General features: G+C 41.1%; 2 protein-coding genes across 4 annotated transcripts in view; both read left to right on the top strand.

Moving 5' to 3' along the window:
* Positions 1 to 21,765, top strand: part of LOC146578722 (myelin-oligodendrocyte glycoprotein-like) — a 50,763-nt gene that overhangs the window by 22,936 nt on the left and 6,062 nt on the right. The window lies entirely within an intron of this gene.
* Positions 2,249 to 20,542, top strand: LOC146578724 (desmocollin 2-like protein). Of its 3 annotated transcripts, none has more exons than XM_085268829.1 (15): positions 2,249 to 2,362; positions 3,867 to 3,957; positions 4,064 to 4,272; positions 4,366 to 4,473; positions 4,629 to 4,781; positions 5,045 to 5,189; positions 5,278 to 5,432; positions 5,564 to 5,698; positions 5,853 to 6,038; positions 6,183 to 6,373; positions 8,360 to 8,383; positions 8,468 to 8,551; positions 8,643 to 8,710; positions 8,878 to 8,993; positions 19,548 to 20,542. In XM_085268829.1, exons 1-15 carry the CDS (start codon positions 2,324 to 2,326, stop codon positions 19,557 to 19,559), a joined length of 1,716 nt encoding a protein of 571 aa, XP_085124955.1. In that variant the 5' UTR covers positions 2,249 to 2,323; the 3' UTR covers positions 19,560 to 20,542. The 3 variants fall into 3 exon arrangements, with proteins under 3 accessions (XP_085124955.1, XP_085124953.1, XP_085124954.1); XM_085268827.1 differs by lacking the exon at positions 19,548 to 20,542 and adding an exon at positions 9,317 to 9,851 and having other exon boundaries at positions 2,265 to 2,362; XM_085268828.1 differs by lacking the exons at positions 8,360 to 8,383; positions 19,548 to 20,542 and adding an exon at positions 9,317 to 9,851 and having other exon boundaries at positions 2,267 to 2,362.

Here is a 21,765-nt window from a genome sequence, read left to right on the forward strand (position 1 = left end):
TCTGCTTCCTGTAGAAGACACACTTTAGTGATCGCCCTGTCCAAACAACCAGTCTTTGCTTTAATACGAATCTGACGTAAAAGTCCTTTACCGTCAGAAATTGCCTCCACAACCCTTCCAATCACCCAAGAGTTACGAGGCGCAGAATCATCGACCACGATAACCACATCCCCAGGAATGAAGTTTAGTTCAATTTTCTGCTACTTCTGACACTCTTGAAGCTGGGGCAGGTACTCCTTCACTCAGCGCTTCCAGAACAGGTCAGACATGTACTGTAGCCATGTACAATAGCCTCTGCCTCACAAATAATAATAATAATGAATTGCATTTATATAGCGCTTTTCGGGGCCCTCAAGTGCTGTACAATTCCACTATTCATTCAGTCTCACATTCACACACTGGTGGAGGCAAGCTACAGTTGTAGCCACAGCTGCCCTGGTGCAGACTGACCGAAGCGAGGCTGCCATATCGCGCCATCGGCCCCTCTGGCCATCACCAGTAGGCGGTAGGTGAAATGTCTTACCCAAGGACACAACGACCGAGACTGTCCGAGCCCAGGCTCAAACCGGCAACCTTCCGATTACAAGACGAACTCCCAACTCTTTGAGCCACGATCGCCCCAAAGAACGAAGCCTTCTTCGTCCAAATTCTGCACTTTCAAAATGGAATTTAACACCTTCCTGACAGACCTTATGAGACGTTCCCAAACCCCGCCATGATGGGAAAAAGCAGGAGGATTAAAAATCCACTTTATGCCTTTTTGCAGCAGCATCTCATGAATCTGAGCCTGATTCCATCCTTCCACTGCCTCTTTCAACTCATGTTCACCACCCACAGAGTTTGTACCATTATCCGATACCTGACCCCTCCTTGATACAAATCGTCGGAGAGCATTAATAAAGGACTCTGTGCTCAAAGATGACAACACCTCTAAATGCACACCTCTCACTGCCACAAATGTAAAGATAATTCCATACCTCTTTACTTCACACCTTCCACACTTAACCTAAAAAGGTCCGAAACAATCTACTCCAACCTGAGAGAATATAGGTTCACCTGGTGAGATGCGATCATGTGGAAGGTCTGCCATCGTCTGATATCCTGGTGCTATATTATCAACATTTATATCCAGTCATGGCAGCCATGATCACTTTCTAATGTCAGGCCTGATGTTTTGTGCCCTCACCTGTTCTCAGCTGCATTTGAATAAAACACCAATTCCACACATTTAAGCTTAAATTTCAAAACTAACATTTTAACTACTGATTTTATCTATTGTTCTGATTTTTGATTTTATATACTGTTTTGTTTGTTTGTTAATTAGTTTGTTTGTTTGTTTGCTTGTTTTAATCAATTTTAAATCATGCTTTTTATTTGTTTTTGTTTTTAATGTCTCTGTAAAGCACTTTGAATCACCTTGTTGTTGAATTGTGCTATACAAATAAACTTACCTTGCCTATATGCATATTTTTCACAGCCACCTATACAATGGGTTGTTATATGTGGTATCACAAGTAACAAGCACAGCTTATGTCCCACCTAACAACATACAGATTAGTTTTTTGGGGGGGGTTTTTGTAAATGCTGGCTTTATTGGTAATGAGAAAAGCTATAAAACACTGACTTATTTAAAACATTTTCCTAGGAAGTGCATAGATAGTCTTATCATTATTGACTTTCTTTTACTTTTTCCAGGTGGCAACAAGAAAAATTGTTTGTGACAACTGGTTCGGTCTAAGGTTAGTTTTTGGTGTGGTTTAAGCAAAATCTTAGTGTTGATACTACTGTTGGTTTGCTGGTTGGCCACAACTGTGAATCCTGGTAGATGTGTTGTATTAGGAAACTGTATTAGTCCTGATGAGCAATGACTAATTCATTACTGCAGACAAGTCTTAACAAAAAAAGCAGACAGACCAGTATTTCTTCAAATACGTGTACCTGCAGCATGCTGTAGTGTTATAAGAATATTGTTTATACTCCATATGCACAGATTTATATAAATAATGCTACATGGGGAAATAGTAAAGCATTTAGTCGCGGTTTAATGTCTTGCAGTAAAATAGACATGTTGCCCCTGCTGGTGGGGAAAAAACACTTGAATATCTGCAACTTTCAGGGAGGTTTCTCAGCAGACACCAGCGAGCACAGCCCGAAGCTATTTCGCTTGTTTAAAATTCCACTTGGGTGTGCTGTCTGAGAAACGCCTGTGTTTTTACATTGATAGAGAAGTAAAGCAATAGACAAGAGACAAAGCTCTTGAGTTAACACACTTACACTAACCAGACTCCCAGACGCAGGACAAAGTCAATCTTTTTTTCCAATAATGGGGAAACTTTTGATTTCCACCACCTACCTAATGCTGGTAAGTGCTCCTAGTTTGGTTTTATAGCACTCCTACATGATTGATACATGTTTACTTTCTGTCACTTTTGTCATGCCAGGAAGCATTAAAACATTTAAAGGTGACAAGTCAGTTTGAAACTCACTTTCACCTTTAATGCACTCTCTAACCTTGCTTGTTGCTTTTTGAGATTTAGACTACCTGTGCTGTGAAGTAAGATTCACAACCACAGTGGTATAACAAAAAGTTCCAGAAAAAACAAAATTGTCACGGCCGTCATGGCCGGTGTGTTTGTGGAGCGGACCCAAAAGCAAGCATAGGAGAAATAAACTGATGATCAAACAAAGAGTGAGCCTTTATTACGGCTGATAAAAAAAAGAAAAAATAAAACAGAAAAACAAAGCGAGACCAAACAAAAGTGAAACCTAATCTGGGACTGAACTAAACAAACTATGGAGACAATGACACGAGACATAAGATGAAACCTGAACAGGTGAATGAAAAACCTTGAACGTGAAGTACTTTAAACATGACATGAGCATGAACCTGAACTGCTGAAAGCAAACACTCAGTGGCCTGTCATTGTCGTCATAGTTTGTTTAGTTTAGTCCCATTTTAGGTTTCACTTATGTCATTCTTTTCAGCACAACCTCACATGTCTGAATTTACAGTTATGTTTTCATTTTGACATACTGTATTAGCACAACTGATCTAAAGTCAGACAAAAAACAAACTCTGATTAGAAAAAGGTACATTTTTTACTGTAACAACCGCATATACACACTCCAAACACGCTAAATCTCTCACAAACTCTCTCTGTCTCTCTGTCTCTCTCTCACCATCACTCCTTAAATTCCCCCCTCTTTCTAAACATCCAAATGTCATGTTGCCAGAACATTTTTTGATTGGTCAACATTTTACATTTTTCCACCAACACAGGTGTTCTTTGTTTTGTTTCTTTTTTTTATGCTCATAAGCTGAGAATGCTTGCTAGAGCTGTCCTTAGACATTACAGGTTAGGAAAAGATGCCACGTATATATTGTTTATCATGACTCTGGTTTTACGTGGCCTATCAACACAACTGAAAAACTGTTATATATCATCTTTTTGCTTTGTCATCTTGAAGTAGTCATGTGATTGGTTTACCACAACTACTTTATTTATCCTCAGTCAAACAGCAGCACTCATGCGATAGTGGGGTGTGCTGTCTGAGAAACGCCTGCCTTTTTACATTGATAGAGAAGTGAAGCAATAGACAAGTGACAAAGCTCTTGAGTTAACACACTTACACTAACCAGACTCCCAACACTTTGACGCAGGACAAAGTCAGTCTCTTTTTTTTTTTCTAAGATGGGGAACATTTTGATTTCCTCCACCTACCTAATGCTGGTAAGTGCTTCTAGTTTGGTCATGTAGCACTCCTACATGATTGATACATGTTTACTTTCTGTCACTTTTGTCATGCCAAGAAGTATTAAAACATTAAACATGACAAGTCAGTTTGAAACTCACTTTCACCTCCAGATCCTGTCCTGTGTGGAGTCGTGCTTTCTGCTGAGATCTCTCTACGTAATTGTACCTGAAATAATTCCACCTGGATACCAAGTAGCAAAAGGTGCCGCTCTGTGTATTTGTGTTATTCCTTCTGTTTGAAAAAGTGTTGTAAGCCGAATGTTTTGTGTTTTATGTCTCTTTTTAACTTTCACTTTCTCGCTTTTCAGTTGAAACCGTCGGCTGTGATGCAAAATCAGTGCAGTTAACTGTGAAGGACCCGAGTTTCACAATAAAAAGTAACGGAGCAGTCGTAGCTTTAACGTCTGTCTCAGTGGGAGAAGGAGGACGGACATTTTCTGTGTCTGCTCGGGACAATAGTGGACTGGAAAGAAAGATGGAAGTTCACCTTGTCCGCAGTACAATGCCGAAAAGACATGTAAGGCAACTGCATATTGTGAGTCGTTTATACAGGTCAGCAGGAACAGTGCATCTTTTTTCTAACATGTCCAAACTTGTTGGAATGTCATAGCGACGAGGCCAAGGCTCCCTGAACCGCTCTAGAAGATGTTTTCGTGTTTTCCCGTCGCAAACGATAGTGGAGAATTATGAAGGGAGCTATCCAAAACTAATTGACAGGGTGAATTGAATGTTTAATTTTTATCATTTATGATCACTGTGGTATACAAATGTTTATTGTCAATACACATCAGATTGTAAAGACTTTATGAATAACAGAATCCTTTTTTTTTTCTTTTCCTTAATATGTATCATTTTATTTGGTTTCTGCTGTAGGTGGGGCCATATTCCTCAGACAGACGTTATTGGTACTTTATTGAAGGAGAGGGAGTCGATACGTATCCAACTGGAGTGTTCAGTATAGACAGAGACACGGGGGATCTGTTCTTGCTCAAAGCGGTGGATCGTGAGGAGTTCCCAGCATATAATGTGAGTGTGAAGATGACGCTGGTTTAGAAGATTTGTAAAGAGTTCCAATAATGTTCCACAGTCATCTTTAAGGAGTGATTTATTAATCATTCAAATAGTTGCAGCGTAATCAATCCTCTACTGAGCATGTTTGTTTATTTATTTTTTCATTCAAACCTGGAACTGGCACAGTTCACATATGGAGTCTTGTTATGTTCCTGACTCTGCTTTCTATATTTGTGTGCATCAAACTAGTCAAACGTTTGTTTGTTTTCCCTCTATAGATTTTGATGATTGTTTTTGACAAGCATACTAATGCGGAGCTAGATGAGAAAATACCCCTGAGAGTGTTTGTAGATGATGTCAATGACAATGCTCCAGAGTTCGTAGGTCCTTTACACTTTACAGTTCCTGAGCACTGTAGTGCAGGTGAGAAAGACAACATACAGTAATAGTTGATTCTGTGGTATTTGACTTTCAGTGCAGTTGCTCTAAATGATTATGGGTTACAATACAGGGACTGTGGTGGGAGTGGTGAGTGCAACTGACAGAGACCAAATTGGCACAGACCATGTGAAGATTAAATATACACTCGTATCTGGATCAGACATGTTTACCATTCATCCAGAAACAGGTGTCATCACAACAACAACCAACACCCTAGACAGAGAGGTGAGTACTGCCTCTGCATCACTGATACCTGTGAACTTTATGTAATTGAAAACTTGCATCATTGAAATCGATGATGCAAGTGCTTTACAACATATTTTTATTATAATACTTTTCTAACATTTCTTTTAAAGTTAAAAGACAACCATGTGGTGACTGTAAAAATCCAGGATATGAATGGTGCACCAAATGGTCTGTTTGCCACATCGACAGCAACAATTGCTCTGAGTGATATTAATGACAATCCACCAACCTTCATGAAATCAACTGTAAGTGTTTGAAAGAAGTGTCAGTTTGTAATTTGGCTGAATAACTGAAATCATATCGATTGATTTTGGCGTCCTTTTTCTACTTATTTCACCAAAATACTTTTTACTGACATAATTAAACAGCAATTAACCCCCTCTGCTTTTTTTCTTGTAGTATAATGTTACTGTGCAAGAAGATGAAAGTGAAAAACTTTTACTTCGAATTCCTGTTCAAGATAAAGATTTGATAAACACATCAAACTGGATGTCAAAGTTTGTTATTACTAAAGGAAACGAAAATGGAAATTTCAGGATAGTTACTGACCCCCAAACAAACGAAGGGCTTTTGTACATCTCAAAGGTGAGACTGGCTTATTATTCAATTCATTATTATCATTTAGTGATGTTGGTGGAAGCATTTTGCATGGATCACATCTAATGCAAAGTCAGCCTATATACAACTGATTTATATTTATAAACTTTAAAATGTCTTTCTTTTTTCCAGCCATTAGATTATGAGAAGACCAACGATGTCCAGCTTCAGATCACTGCACAAAATGTAGCATCACTGAATGGCAGCAGTGCCACGTGGCAGTCCATCCCTGTGAATGTCAATGTTGAAAAAGTGGATGCAGTCAGGGCTGGACTGGGACAAAAGATCAGCCCGGGAATTTTGACCAGAGACCCGCCCACCAGGTATTATAGGAAAAGCAATAGAGCCTGTGAATGAAAACAAACGCTGTTCTGACAGTGATGTACAGTCTTGTTGGTATATATGCAGGATTTCTATACATGTTACATCAGATAAAAACTTTGGTTGTAAGATTCAGACAATTATTTAATAACAGCCAGACATTTTAAATGAAAATAAGAAAGAAACGTATTTCTTTGTGCCCCCCTCTCCCTGTTAATGCCCTACCTGGCTCCCTGGCAAAACTTTGCTAGATCCACCCCTGCACAGTTACCAGCTGTCAGCTACTTAGAAAAGGATCCTGATGTTATTTGTCTCTCAGAAACAGTTCATAACTTCCTTTCAACTCATTCATGTCACCTAAAAGGTAAACCTGTTTCTTCATTACCTGTTCAGCTCTGATGATTCAGTAAGGACATCTCCTGGTTTCATCTTCATGTTTCCCTCTCACCAAACTGATATCATGACCAGCAGCTTTTACAGCTGTTGGCTCCAGCAAATATCAGCTGATACTAGAAATTAATATTAAATGAATTCTAACAACAGCTGATCAAGCTTAAACCTGCTGCTGTTGTTTAGCGTGACATCTGCCGGTTTCCCCGTTCTGGTGCAAATTGGGCGATAAACAAGAGAGACGGGACTTCAAACCATTCAAAATCACAAAGCTAAAAAAAAACAATCAATATACCTACAATATTGATCAGTTTCCCTGCACGCAGTCGATCTAGGGCCGTTTCTTCTATTAAATTCAATTCTTCTTTTAAAACACTAAAAAAGTCCAACGACACACATTAAAAATGGGCCCCTACAATAACAAATGATCCAAACAAAATGGCAAAAGACTCTTACCAACAGTATACCCCATGCCTATTCAACTACGAAGTTAGTTTGGCCAGATTTTTCAAACCGAGGAATTTATCTGGGCCAGATATTTTTTTTTGAAGCCAGTAAGCAGCAGATCATGATCAATTTCAAACCCACACAACTGTATTGAAAAACAAGTATTTTTTTTTATTCCTATTCCCCTGTAAATCTGGTGACCTCTCACAAATGCACACCAAAAGGTCCATTTTTAAAAAAGGGAGCTATAACTAAACTATTTTTTGCACATTTGAAATAATAATAATAATAACAAAAAAACATTTTGATAATTCCCTTTCAAATTAAAATAAATATTTCGCTGACCACTCACTTTTCCTGCCATGGATGGAGCCCCATCCGTCACAAGTATACAGACACGCTTCATATCCAGACCATTTTCCTCAAAAAGAGCTTAAATCTTCTCAAACATCATTTCGCCAGCTGTGTGTCCCTCTAACGGTAGCAAGTCGAGCAATTTCCCATCCAAAAAACGGACATATACACACAACTGTGCATTATCAGTTCTGTCAGTGATCCCCTGCTATAGACATTACATCAGTTTTCTTCAGGTCATCTAACAGCATTTCAAACTCGTCTGATGCCAGAACTTCAACTCTACAAATATTTGAACTGTCCTACAGGGGTACGTTTTTAATAGCAGATGTCACACTTACTTTAATTTTTTCATCACTTTTCACCGCATCCACCACGGCCAGCATGCAGTATTTCATTGTTTCAGAATCTGTGAAAGGCCTTTTCTTCTTTGCCAAGAAGCAAACACGAAGGGAAGATGCTGCCGCTCTCTCTTGGGCTGTACAGGACCCTCACCATGGTAGTACAACTCCGGTTGTAAGATTATTCAACTCGGTAAAATGAATAAGTGTCAGTCCAGGCAGGGTTAAACCGACAGTTTTCATTGTCAATTTTGCGCTTTTGGAGTGAGAAAGACATGCTGTTGTCGCATCATATATTACGATGATTGTTTAATATGTTTACATCACGGTGCATTGTGGGTTAAATATTGCTAGGCTACTAGGAGTGTTGCATTCACAGTCTACACTACGCTGTAGGAATTTTAAATTTTTTTTTAAATTAACTAATTTTTTGCGTTTTCTCTGTGTTTCTGCCAGGACCACAGGCAGGGCCACTCGCAGGTTGCTTCTGGGCCGCCATTTGAATAGGCTTGGTATACCCACTCACACCCAAGCGAATTAATCGCCTCTGGTTTTTTTCCACAGAAGAGCACTGACTTCACCGCACACACCCACTACCTTTTCACAGCTCTTCAGCCAATCACCTGGCAGAGAGCAACAAACTGCCAGGTGACACTTGTTACATATAGATTCAGGGTAAGATGGGGTGTGGTTGCTTTTTGGACACTTGGAAAAATGACTGATTCACCTTTTCCTGCAGGTCTGTGTCCTTCGGACTACTGGGAATTATGACTATACTGTGTCCTGTGGTCCTCCTCCTACTGCTTTGTGAGTCTCCCACTGTGATTAAGTTGTAAGGGTTAGATGGGGGTTCTCTTGTAGTTTGCTCATTGCATATTAGGAAGTGAACAATGCTGCATACAATAGTGTAGGTATACCACACATAAAAGCACTCTGTGAGCTCTGATTTTGAATATGCCTGCTTTTTGTTGCAGTCCTAGTCCTTGCATTTTTCTGTCTAAAAAAGAGAGAGAAATTGCAGCTTTATGACTCTGGAGACACTGGAGGAATCCCACTCAAATCTAACACGGAGGCCCCAGAGGACAGCATGGTAAGGATAGCAATGTGTAACCAATGTCTCCGTTTCCAGGTCTTCTAAAAAAAAAAAACACACACACACACACACATTTACTTTGTTTTACAAGAAAAATCTTCTTGAAAAATGGGTTTAAAAACATAAACAACTATGGGATACTGTTTGTTCATGATTTGGACAGGGGGAACAAATTATGGAATTATATATGTGTAAAGTGTAGAAGTAAATTTAAATCTACTTTGATATACAAAGAGGTGTTTACAAAGGTTATAAAACTAGTTATGTATTTGGTGGTTACGTGTTTTGATATTTACATGTTTACATGTTTGAATGTTTAGACTGATGCTAAACTTCTTCAAGCGGTTGAGGAGCTCACGCTTACTGTAACCGGCCTGAAACATGAAATACAGCAGTTACGGGAGAAACAGAGTTACCTTGCCCAACGTTTGGACTCCAGTCGTGATAGATCCTCCTCTTCCAATGTTCAGTACAGCACCAGCAGTGCGTCCCCGTCGCCTTATCATGCCAGACAACATTCCAGAGACTATTGCTCGCCTGAGAGGCGTTATCATCGTGATCCAGAGTCTCACCGTGAACGTCCTTCTTCCCCTGTTCCCCAGAGGTTCAATGAGTGGGACAAATGTGAGAAACACGATCAACGCACATACCCTTCCCAACAGCCCCCCCAGTATTCCAGGTACAATTACCCTGACAATAACAGATACCGACGCAGTCCCAGTCCTGCTCCACGTAGAGCTAGAGATGCTGCGTCCTACAGTAGGACCGGTGTTCGTTTCCAGTCCCCGGAAAGGCCTGCACATTTCACGTCCGGCCCACAGGGAAACTTTCATTAGCTGCTGTTGAGGGGCAAACATCAGCTACAGTATCAGGGCCCCAAAACCACATCCCCCAGTTCCCCTCAGAATCTGATGGCTCAGTCTCCTCTAACGTCTTGGCTATTGTCGAGGGCATTGAAGTGTGTGCTCTAATTGACTCTGGTTCCTTTGTCTCCCTTGTGAGTGAAGATTTTCGAAACGCTCATCCAGCTTTGAAAAAACAGCCTATGGTAGCATCCTCTGTGCCAGCTCGTTCGGTCAATGGAGAACGTCTGGAAATCTTAGGCAAGTTAACCGTTGGTATTAGGCTTGGGACTCAGGTATGGCAGCAGGACTTTGAAGTCCTCAGAGGTGCTTACCAGCCAGTCATTCTAGGTTGGGATTTTCTGCAGAGGCACCATGCTCTTCTCGACCTCAAAAACAAAGTGCTGCAACTGTGGGACATGAAAATTCCCCTGTTGCCCAAAGGACATGAGGTGGCTGCCTGCTGTAATGTTTCCGTGTTAGCACCAACCAAAATTCCAGCTATGAGCGAAACTCTGATCACAGCCTGTGTGTCAGCAGCCACACCGGCTTCTCCTGTTCCAACAGACTACTGTGGTTTCTTGGTCCCTAATCCAACATGTGACATTGTTGTGGCTCACACTCTCAGTGAAGTTCAGAATGGTACTACAGTGGTTCGAATGCTTAATCCCTCCAGTGATGAAATTGAACTGTACCCTGGACAGCATCTTGGTGAGTTTCATTCAGGCTCATCTGTTGATATCATTCCACTGGAGCAGACATGTTGTGCTACTTCACCTGTGTATGATTCGACTCTGCCGGTAGAAATAGATGAAACAAACTTGTCACACTCCCAGGTTCAGTCCCTGAAATCACTTCTCCAGAAGTATTCAGGAATCTTCAGTAAGCACTCAGAGGACAGAGGTCACACAGGCATAATTAAGCATCATATTCACACAGGTGATGCTACACCGATTAAACAAAGAGCCTATAGAGTGACACCTGAACAGAGAGCTGAAATACAGACTCAAGTTGACAACCTTTTAAAGGCAGGTGTCATCGAAGAAAGCTACAGCCCATGGGCCGCCCCAGTGGTTCTGGTGCGAAAGAAAAATGGTACGTGGCGTTTCTGTCTCGACTATAGGAAACTCAATGCAGTGACAATCAAAGACTCTCATCCTCTTCCAAGGGTTGATGATGCACTGGATGCGCTGTCAGGTTCTGCCTGGTTCTCCACAATGGACCTTCAACATGGCTATTGGCAGGTTGAACTGGAAGAGAAGGATCGTGAGAAAACTGCTTTCACAACCGGCAGTGGACTTTACCACTTCACTGTTATGCCCATGGGACTCACAAACGCTCCAGCCACATGTCAGCGGTTAATGGAGATGGTACTTCGTGGCCTTCCCTGGAAAACCTGCTTAGGATGATGTCCTCATTTACAGCCGCTCTTTCGCAGAACATCTCCAGCATCTGGAAGAAATTTTCGGCAGATTCCGGGCAAGTGGCTTGAAGCTAAACCCCTCAAAATGCTGTTTTGCCAAAGATCAGGTACAATTTTTGGGCCACATTGTATCAAAACATGGCATCCAGCCTGACCCCAGAAATGTGAACAGTGTGCAAGCCTGGCCTATTCCACAAACAGCGACAGAAGTAAGATCATTCCTTGGACTTTGTTCATATTATCGCAAGTTTATTCAAAACTTTGCGCACCACAGAGTCCCCCTACATGCTCTCACTGAGAAGCATGCACCTTTTCAATGGACTTCTCAGTGCCAGGATGCATTCATGTATCTGAAACATGCCCTCTCAAACCCTCCAGTGGTTTCATTCCCTGACTTCACATTGCCATTTTCTCTGTATACTGATGCTTCTAGCACAGCTACTGGCAGTGTACTAGCTCAAAAACAGGGACAGCAAGAGAAAGTCATTGCCTATGCTAGCCATGCGCTTACAAAGGCAGAAAGAAAGTGGTCGACTTATGATCGAGAACTCTGGGCCATTGTTTGGGCAGTTAGACATTTTCGGCACTACCTCTATAAGCAGCCATTTGTTATTGTCACGGATCACAAGCCCCTCCTGGGTCTTCGGAAAATACCCATTGACAGTGATAGAACTGGTCGCCGTGCTCGCTGGGCTCTTGAACTTGATCCTTTTGAGTGGACTGTGATTCATAAAGATGGCCACCGCCACCTCAATGCGGACGCACTGTCACGTCGCCCTGTCACTGGTGAAACCGTAGAGCAGGACACAGTCTGCACTGCTTCTGCTACCTTGAAACCTGAAGAGAGGTGCGTGGGTCCTGCAGGCCCGCCCAACCATAGTCCCTGCAGTACTGACCAAAAACACATTCCATGCAATGACCTTCCTGATCCACGACTGCAGTGTGCAGCGCTATCTGTTTCATCCACATTTGTGCTTGAGCTGCCTGAAGATGATCTCAAAAGTGAACAACAAAAAGATCCTGTACTGTCAGAAGTCATTGGCTGGAAAGCTAAGGGTCAGAAACCACCCTACTGGCGTATGAAAAAATGCCCACCTCAGGAAAAAGTGCTATGGCACGAGTACTCTAGACTTACCTTTCACAATGGCTTACTCTGTCGTAAAGCTTTCAACCCGTCCCAAAAGTCAGTGTTGCATCAGTTGGTTGTTCCTGAATCTTTAAAAGACACTGTCCTACAGCTGCTGCATGGCAACCCAGTGTCCGGTCACCTATCAGCAGATAAGGTCCTGAAACGTGCTCAGCAGCTATATTACTGGCCATTCATGTCACGTGACATCAGAATATGGTGCACACAATGCACCCCATGTGATGCCAGACGGAATCCCACACCTCATCACAGAGCTCCAATGAAAACAATTGTTGCTGCGGAGCCATTTCAAAAGGTGGCAGCTGACATACTTGAACTCCCCATTACGAGTCGTGGCAACAGGTACGTGCTCGTTGTTCAAGACTATTTCTCGAAATATGTCAATCTCTATGCTATCGCAGACCAACGTGCCACAAAAGTTGCAAAATGCCTGTTTGACAACTTCATCTGTCAGCACGGCGTCCCTGAAATGCTACACACAGACCAAGGACGTCAGTTTGAATCTGACCTGGTGAAACATCTGTGTCAGCTGCTAGGCATCCAGAAGACACGGACCAGCCCATATCACCCTCAATGCGATGGGATGGTCGAGAGGTTCAATCGAACACTTATTGACCAGTTAGCTAAGTTACTCCTTCAGCAGCCTGGCGAATGGGATGACTGCCTCAATCAAGTTGCTTTGGCTTACAACACCAGTCCTCACTCTACCACGGGATTTACGCCATTTTTTCTCACACATGGACATGAGGCACGGATGCCTGCTAATATGCTGTTGCCTACCAACATGTCAGCATCATCTACTTCTGTTTCTCCTGCTGACTACGTCACCCAGTTGACTCAGAGACTTCAGTCTGCCTTCAGCACTGCTGCATGGAACAGAGATTGTGCCCACAACCAGCAGAAACAATTGTACGATAGGGGCATCAAACACACTCCTTATGTTCCGGGTGACTTGGTGTGGTTAAATGACCCCACTACAGCAAAGCAGAAACTGGCTCCACATTGGAAGGGCCCCTTTGAGATATTGGAGTGCCTTGGAACAGATGGAGAAAACCCTGGTGTCACGTACAGGATTCGCTACCTCCTGGACCAATCAGACAAGACTCAAATCGTTCACTACAATCGTCTCAGGCCGTACAAAGCACCTGTTCCTAAAGGTGGAACCAACTCACCTGCTGGTGACATACCTGTACAGCCCCAGATTCCACAGTTGACTGCATTATCAGGTGCGTTGCCCTTCACAGCTTCAAAATCTGCAGCTGAAGGGAGCTGGAATGTTCAGTGCCGCAGCCCTGCAACCTCATCAGACCCTCAGGTTTGTCAGCCACCACCTCTAAACCAGTCAAGACCCCATTCCCACTCTCCTTTGTCCCCTTCTCCTCGGTCTGAGACTGTAACGACTTCCCCCTCTGGCCATGTGGTGATACACCAATCAGACATTGTCCCTTCAACTCCTCATCGTGTATCTGGTGTTTCACGGCGATGTGTGAGACGTCAAGTTGTGCCTCCCAGATACCTCAAGGACTATGTTTTGAACTGAACTTGTTTTTGGTTTTGCTGTTGTTTTATTGTTGTCCCCTTTGCTCGCAGCATGTTGGGGTTTTTTTTTCTTCCTTTTCTGTAGGGAAACGGGGACGTTTCTTATGTGAGGGGGGGAGGAAAATGTAAAGTGTAGAAGTAAATTTAAATCTACTTTGATATACAAAGAGGTGTTTACAAAGGTTATAAAACTAGTTATGTATTTGGTGGTTACGTGTTTTGATATTTACATGTTTACATGTTTGAATGTTTAGACATGCATGTTCAAACCAGTAATAAGTATGTGTTATATCTACCTGGTTGTTTTCCCTGTTTTGATCTGAGTATAAGATTTCCTGGCTTCTGAGAGGCCAGTGAAGTACTCATGAGGGCGGCACACAGGAAGTGTGGGTTATTGTTGCAGTGTGCTAAAAAGTAAAGAGGCTGCTAAAAAGTTATCCGTCTCCGTCTTGCTGTACCTAATTATTCAGAGAGATTCCCAACCATCTAGTGAACCCTCACGTTACATATGTATATCTATTATCCCTTTAAAGCCGGTCGGAGCGGACACGCTCCATTTTGCGTAACTATTTTTAAATCCCAGTAGCGCTGCAACCACGTAAGCTAGCGCAATAATTTTTTTTGCATATGAAAGCGGAGGAGTTGTACTTACATCTTATGCCATCAGCTTGTCCTCGGTCACAGTTTCCTTACACATATAGCTTTGCAAAAACTGCATAAAAAGCACTTGCAGCAACAAAAACATAATATTCCAGAAACACGCTTTGCCGATCCGATCAGCTGTTCATAACACTTCCTACGTCCATCAGCGTGAACTATCACATGTCCGGCATGACCTGTCCGAAACCGGAAGTGACGCCATTTTGCGGAAATGTAGTTTTTTACCATCGTGGCCTCATGAGACTATACTTGTGTTTTTAAAAGTTATCTTTGACTTTATGACTTTCTGTGTCGTTTCTGGGATGCTTAGGACTCATATTGCACTGCTGGAAATATTTTTATTTTGATGCATATGCTGTTATTTTGCAAATTTGCACTATAATATATTTTTTTGTTTTTCCTGCAGTATATGAAAATTGGTGTATCTCAAAAATAAAACTATGAAGACACTTAAAATAATTTTCCTTTGGTGGGAAACTACAGTGGGGCAAAAGAGCCACCGATTGTGCAAGTTCCCCCACTTAAAATGATGACAGAGGTCAGTAATTTGCACCAGAGGTACACTTCAACTGTGAGAGACAGAATGTGAAAAACAAATCCATGAATTCACATGGTAGGATTTGTAAAGAATTTATTCGTAAATTAGGGTGGAAAATAAGTATTTGGTCACCTCAAACATGGAAAATCTCTGGCTCTCACAGACCTGTAACGTCTTCTGTAAGACGCTTTTCTGTCCCCCACTCGTTACCTGTATGAATGGCACCTGTTTGAACTCATCATCTGTATAAAAGACACCTGTCCACAGCCTCAAACAGTCAGACTCCAAACTCCGCCATGGCCAAGACCAAAGAGCTTTCGAAGGACACCAGGAAAAGTATTGTAGACCTGCACCAGACTGGGAAGAGTGAATCTACAATAGGCAAGCAGCTTGATGTGAAAAAATCAACTGTGGGAGCAATCATCAGAAAATGGAAGACATACAAGACCACTGATAATCTCCCACGATCTGGGGCTCCATGCAAGATCTCATGCCGTGGGGTCAAAATGATCATGAGAACGGTGAGCAAAGATCCCAGAACCACACGGGGGGACCTGGTGAATGACCTGCAGAGAGCTGGGACCAAAGTAACAAAGGTCACCATCAGTAACACACTACAACGGCAGGGAATCAAATCCCACAGTGCCAGACGTGTTCCGCTGCTGAAGCCAGTGCATGTCCAGGCCCGTCTGAAGTTTGCCAGAGAGCACATGGATGATACAGCAGAGGATTGGGAGAATGTCATGTGGTCAGATGAAACCAAAGTAGAACTTTTTGGTATAAACTTAACTCGTCGTGTTTGGAGGACGAAGAATACTGAGTTGCATCCCAAGAACACCATACCTACTGTGAAGCATGGGGGTGGAAACATCATGCTATGGGGCTGTTTTTCTGCCAAGGGGACAGGACGACTGATCCGTGTTAAGGACAGAATGAATGGGGCCATGTATCGTGAGATTTTGAGCCAAAACCTCCTTCCATCAGTGAGAACTTTGAAGATGAAACGAGGCTGGGTCTTCCAACATGACAATGATCCAAAACACACCGCCCGGGCAACAAAGGAGTGGCTCCGTAAGAAGCATTTGAAAGTCCTGGAGTGGCCTAGCCAGTCTCCAGACCTCAACCCCATAGAAAATCTGTGGCGGGAGTTGAAAGTCCGTGTTGCTCGGCGACAGCCCCAAAACATCACTGCTCTCGAGAAGATCTGCATGGAGGAATGGGCCAAAATACCAGCTACTGTGTGTGCAAACCTGGTAAAGACCTATAGTAAACGTTTGACCTCTGTTATTGCCAACAAAGGTTATGTTACAAAGTATTGAGTTGTATTTTTGTTATTGACCAAATACTTATTTTCCACCCTGATTTACGAATAAATTCTTTACAAATCCTACCACTGCAACTCCCCCTGACTTCTGCTCCGCGGCTGCTGGGCGAGCCCTCATCTGGGACTCTCCTCAGCTCTTACTGGAACAGTGGCGCGGCTGCCCCTTTGTTGGTCTTCCATGGTCTCTTGTGTTCTGGGGGCCTCTGGATGTCTGGAGTTTTGATCTCCTCCATACCCGCTTCACACCCTGGAGGACGGGGCTGTGGCCCCCCCACACTCCCTAGCAGATCATTACATGGAGAAACCTTTGGAATGCAAGCATGCTGATCCACACAGGTATGCACACATGGGTATTCACAGACGCGGACTAAAGCTTTCTTGGCTGCTGCCTCAAAGCACACTGTGCGCTGTCTATCTTGCGTGCTGCACAATATCGTTTATTATTTAGTAAATATTGATATCTATGACTAGCTAGTTTATTGTGATGGTGCTTTGTTTTCTCTATTATTATGTTGCTCTTTGTTGTTTGCTGTCTCCTCTGTTTGTTTTTTTTGTTTGTTTTTTTTTTTTTCTCCATACAGGTGACCCAGGAGTTCTTTTTTTTTTTCTCTCTCTCTTCCCCCCCTTCTCACCGTCTCTTCTCCCCTTTGGTTTTCTTTCTTTCTCTCCCCCTCTTTCTCTCATTCATTCCCCCTGTCCTATTTATTATAAAAAAAATAAATAAATAAAAAAATAAAAAAAAAATCCTACCATGTGAATTCATGGATTTTTTTTTTCACATTCTGTCTCTCACAGTTGAAGTGTACCCCTGGTGCAAATTACTGACCTCTGTCATCATTTTAGGTGGGGGAACTTGCATAATCGGTGGCTGACTAAATACTTTTTTGCCCCACTGTAGTTTGTACAACTTTTTTGTATTTACAGTTTTGAGGGATAAGCCTCTTAAATTTCTCTAACTACAAATATATGTTAAAAAAACAAAAACGATTTTAAATTTTTTTGTAGTTTATTGCACTTTTTTGCAATTTATGTATGTACTATGCACTTAATGCAGACATATTATTAAAATCTGGGCTATAATGGTTGTATTGATGTATAGCAACTTGAAATGCTCCAAAGAATGGCTCCACAGCATGTAAAAATATAAAGTAAGCTCTGGCGTACTTGGTTCTATGGTAGGTGTTAAAGGGTTAAATATATCATTAGATATCTTTTTCCATGTGGCTTATTATATCTCCAAAAGTATTACAAATTATCTCCAAAATTTCAGGAGTACTTACGTTTAGTTGCATTTCATTTATATAATTTTTTTAAGGGATCTTATATCTGTTTTCACTCTTGTATGCTTTTCATACAAGTTTCACACAAGACAGATACAAACTTTATAAGACGCCCCATCAATAACCTGTCAGTTATGCTAGCAGTGTCCAAGCATTCTTTTTTTTTTTTTTCATACCACGCATCCCTGCAGTGGCTCTTGGGAACCTCTGTTCTTTATAATTGGGAATCAAATGGCCACTATCTCCATTATGCAATGTTGTTTATTATTACAAACATATTATTTGTTTGTTTTTGATACATCCAACAAAAATGTCTTGTGGCAGACCTTTGCAAAAAAAATTCAAAAATAAAATAGCAGAAGTTTCTTTTTCTGCAGTAAAATAAATATCTGTGAATGTCTGTAAAAGATATTATTTCTCTAACTTGTTGGTCATCTGTTTGCTCGATGTGTAATATATATATATATATATATATATTAGGGGTGCAACGATATTCGTATCGATATTGAACCGTTCGATACAGTGCTTTCGGTTCGGTACGCATATGTATCGAACAATACAAAATTTTTAATTTATTTTATCAACTTTCCTTCTGACGATGCTGTCTGTGTTGAGCGCTCAGTGGATCTGCGCTCGACAGTGCAGCCTAGGCGGAGTAGTCGAACGCAGATTCACTGAGTGCAGGGCAAGCTAGCAGACAGAAGTTAAGCTCTCCTTACAACATGGACCCCCCCCCACCCTCATTCAGATCTGGTGTTTGGAACTATTTTGGTCTTCATGTGACATATGACCCTGAAGGTAAGCGCGTCATGGACTAAAGGAAAACAGTATGTTGGATGTGCCACGCAATGCTCAATTACATGGGTGGGAGCTAGTGTGTTAGCGCAGTTAGCTCGTTAACGTGTTGACGCCGTCCAGCCCCACGCACGGGCGATCCGCGGTAGCTCGTTAACGGAGATTTGCCGTGTTGTGGCGTTAACGTCATTTCAGATTAACGCTGACAGCACTAGTGGGAACACAACGAATATGACTGCACATTTACTCCGACATCATCCTTTTTTTTTTTTTTTTTTTTTTTTTTTTGGGCCTGTCCCGTTTGGCTCTTTTGCCATCAGAATTGTTGTCTAAAGGCAAAGAAAGATGCCCAACGGATTTACTTTACCAAACTGACCATCCCAGCCTTACCGTAATGGTCCATTTGATTCACCTTTTATTGTTTATTTTATTTTCACTTACTGAATACGGGACAGACTTGACTGGGGGAAAGAAGGGGAGAAAGAAAGAGGGGAAGAGAAACAGCTGAGAAGAGACATCATCCTAGTGCAAAGACAAGTGGAAGCAAACAAAAACAACAAACACGCATGCTACAAACTTTACCCGAGTCATTTAGACAGCTGTTAGCACATGATTTTCCTTATGGGGACCTGATATGTTTAAAATGCTGCGTATAGTATAGCTTTTATTTTGTTACAGAGCCATTTCTCTGTAACAAACTCTCTTTTCCAAAGATGAATGTTTTCTCGATGAGATAGATTTATTTTTTTATTACTTTGTTGTTTCATCAACATTAAATATAAAAACTGTACTTTTGAGTTAAAATATATATTTATAATTTTAATAAATGACAAATTAAAAAGGCATGAACATTTTTTTTTATCAAAAAAATATCGAACCGTGACACCAAAGTATCGAACCGAACCGTGAATTTTGTGTATCGTTGCACCCCTAATATATATGTGACCTTCAGTCATGTCCTCAGCAGCTTTGAAAGTGTTGTATGCTTCCTCCTATTATCCAGGCTTGGGAGTAATAACAGGTAATAATAACAAACTACCTGTGTCTTCCAAATGGGAACAGAAGAGGATGGGCAGCATTCAGGGGACGTGGCTCTGTAGCTGACTCAGAGGTCACGGTCTGAACGCTTGGCTTGTTACTGGGGTAACAATGTAAAAACAGAACAATCAAGTGGTGCAGGTGTGTATCTGCTATTCTTTGTTGCTTTATTTTGTTGTTGTTGATGTTGTTGTGTTTTTTATTTTTAAGCAAAAGTGGTTTGCACTAAAAACTATGAAGATGCAATATTTTGGAGCTTTGTACATCAGCAATCAATTCTCTAAAAAAATTATATCTTTATTTTTGGAGGGTAAATTTAAATTAAAACAAATACATAATGAAACAAAATAACAATTACCTAATATTTCAAAATATGTAATGTAAAATTACACCTTCATAATAATCTATTTTAAGCACAGTTGATTTACTTCTGCAGAATTTCCTAAAGGCACAGAAATTGTGTGTAACCATGTTTTACTTCAACTCGGAGACTGTGAGACGGGTGCAGTTTGAACTCACTGTAAGTCAGGTTGTTGAAACATTTCCAACAGTAGTCGTGTTACAATCTGCACGAGGGCAGAACTGGAGCACTAACGTGTTACTGCCTGAAACTAAATACAACTGGCTGCACAGGAAAAAACCCAGTCAAAAGACAGTGTATACCCTATATGTATTTTGCATTGTTAAGTTGTTATTTGACATTAGCATTAAGGGGTTGTGTTTAATTTTTGCTGCTGTAGCAGTTATTTGTGGTTTGTTTTTAACATTTAAAGGAACGTGATTATAAAACAGCATAATCAACAAACATACAATAAGCAGACATGCACCCATACAACTTGTACTTTTAGTCTTTACTGTTTATTTGTTTAAGTTTTTGTCCAATATCTTTTAATTTGTAATTAAAAAAACAAAACAAATGTCCTTGTGATTTTTCTGGTTGTACTGTATATAAAGGTCAGATCCAAAATGGTTGTTTATTGTGTTCAGGTTTTATGTGCACTCTAGTGTTTCACAGGGTGGAGCCCACATACACATAATACACTATGTGCAGTGTTCCAGCATCTCAACTCCTTGGCTTATAATTACTTCAGTCCTCTGCAGATCTAATTGGTGCACTGATGTTATTACTGACAAACAGCCCTGACCCACTGAGGTATAGACCCCACTGGACTTCTGAAGGTGTGCTGAGATCTGAGGAATTTAAAGGCCAAGTCAACATCTCAAATTTGTTAGCCTCCTCCTCACATGAACTGCAATACACCATGCATTTTGACACCTTTCTTTCAGAACCTTTTTGGGGTTGTTTGAGCCACAGTCAATTTTCTGTTCGATGGAACCACACAGACCACCCTTCACTCCCTGCGTGCATTAGTCGTTGGTTCACCACTGTTCCTTACTCTAGTTCATGTCACAATGAAGGTCAGTAATTATTATCACAGACTCATTAGACCAAGACATGTATTTCCCGTCTTTTGTTCTTAGTGAAACTTGTGTGGTCTTCTGGTTATTTGAGTCCCTTTTGCATTCTGGCAATTCTCCTCTGTCGTCTGACATCAACAAGGCATGTTCACGCTAACTGGATATTTTCTTTTTTCCAGACCATTCACTCTTACACATGTAAGATGAAAAGTTAGATGAAGGTATGGAACGCCAGGACTGCCATAATGAATTAATTAAATACACCATTAAATAATTAATTAAATGTGGCAATAATTAATTAAAATTGGAATTAATTAATTAAATAAATAGTTATGACACATGTAATTAATTAAATATTGACACATTTAATTAATTATTTATGTATTTCACATTTTAATTAATTATTGACACATGTAATTAATTAATTATTGACACATTTAATTAATTATTTAATGATATATTTATTTCATTTTGGCAGTCCTGGCGCCTGGCTCTCATCATGAAATAATTTTATCTGTCAGCCTCACCCATCAAACTCAGGGGCGGGGTTACTACTACCACCACTACCACCACATCTACAAACTCTTAACTTTTAAATCACGCCTTAAAACCAATGTTTTAAAAATTGCATATCCTTCATCATGATCATAGTCTTTTTTTCCCCCCTTGGTCAGCTTTTATGCTTTCATACTTGCGTTCTTTTATTTTTACATGTTTCTATTTTGTTCTACTTATTTAAGGTGACCTTCAGTGTCTTTAAAGGC

The sequence above is a fragment of the Mchenga conophoros genome, linkage group LG3, assembly GCF_057382185.1.
Source record: "Mchenga conophoros isolate Kocher_MC1m ecotype Shallow Benthic linkage group LG3, M_conophoros_male_GT1.1, whole genome shotgun sequence".
Lineage (NCBI taxonomy): Eukaryota > Metazoa > Chordata > Actinopteri > Cichliformes > Cichlidae > Mchenga > Mchenga conophoros.

Excerpts from the sequence above, each read along its gene's own strand:
- LOC146578724 (XM_085268827.1), top strand. The coding sequence starts at position 2,324 with ATGGGGAAACTTTTGATTTCCACCACCTACCTAATGCTG. Across the intron at positions 3,958-4,063 it reads TGGATACCAAGTAGCAAAAG|TTGAAACCGTCGGCTGTGAT; the intron begins GTGCCGCTCTGT and ends CTCGCTTTTCAG. Across the intron at positions 4,273-4,365 it reads GTACAATGCCGAAAAGACAT|CGACGAGGCCAAGGCTCCCT; the intron begins GTAAGGCAACTG and ends GGAATGTCATAG.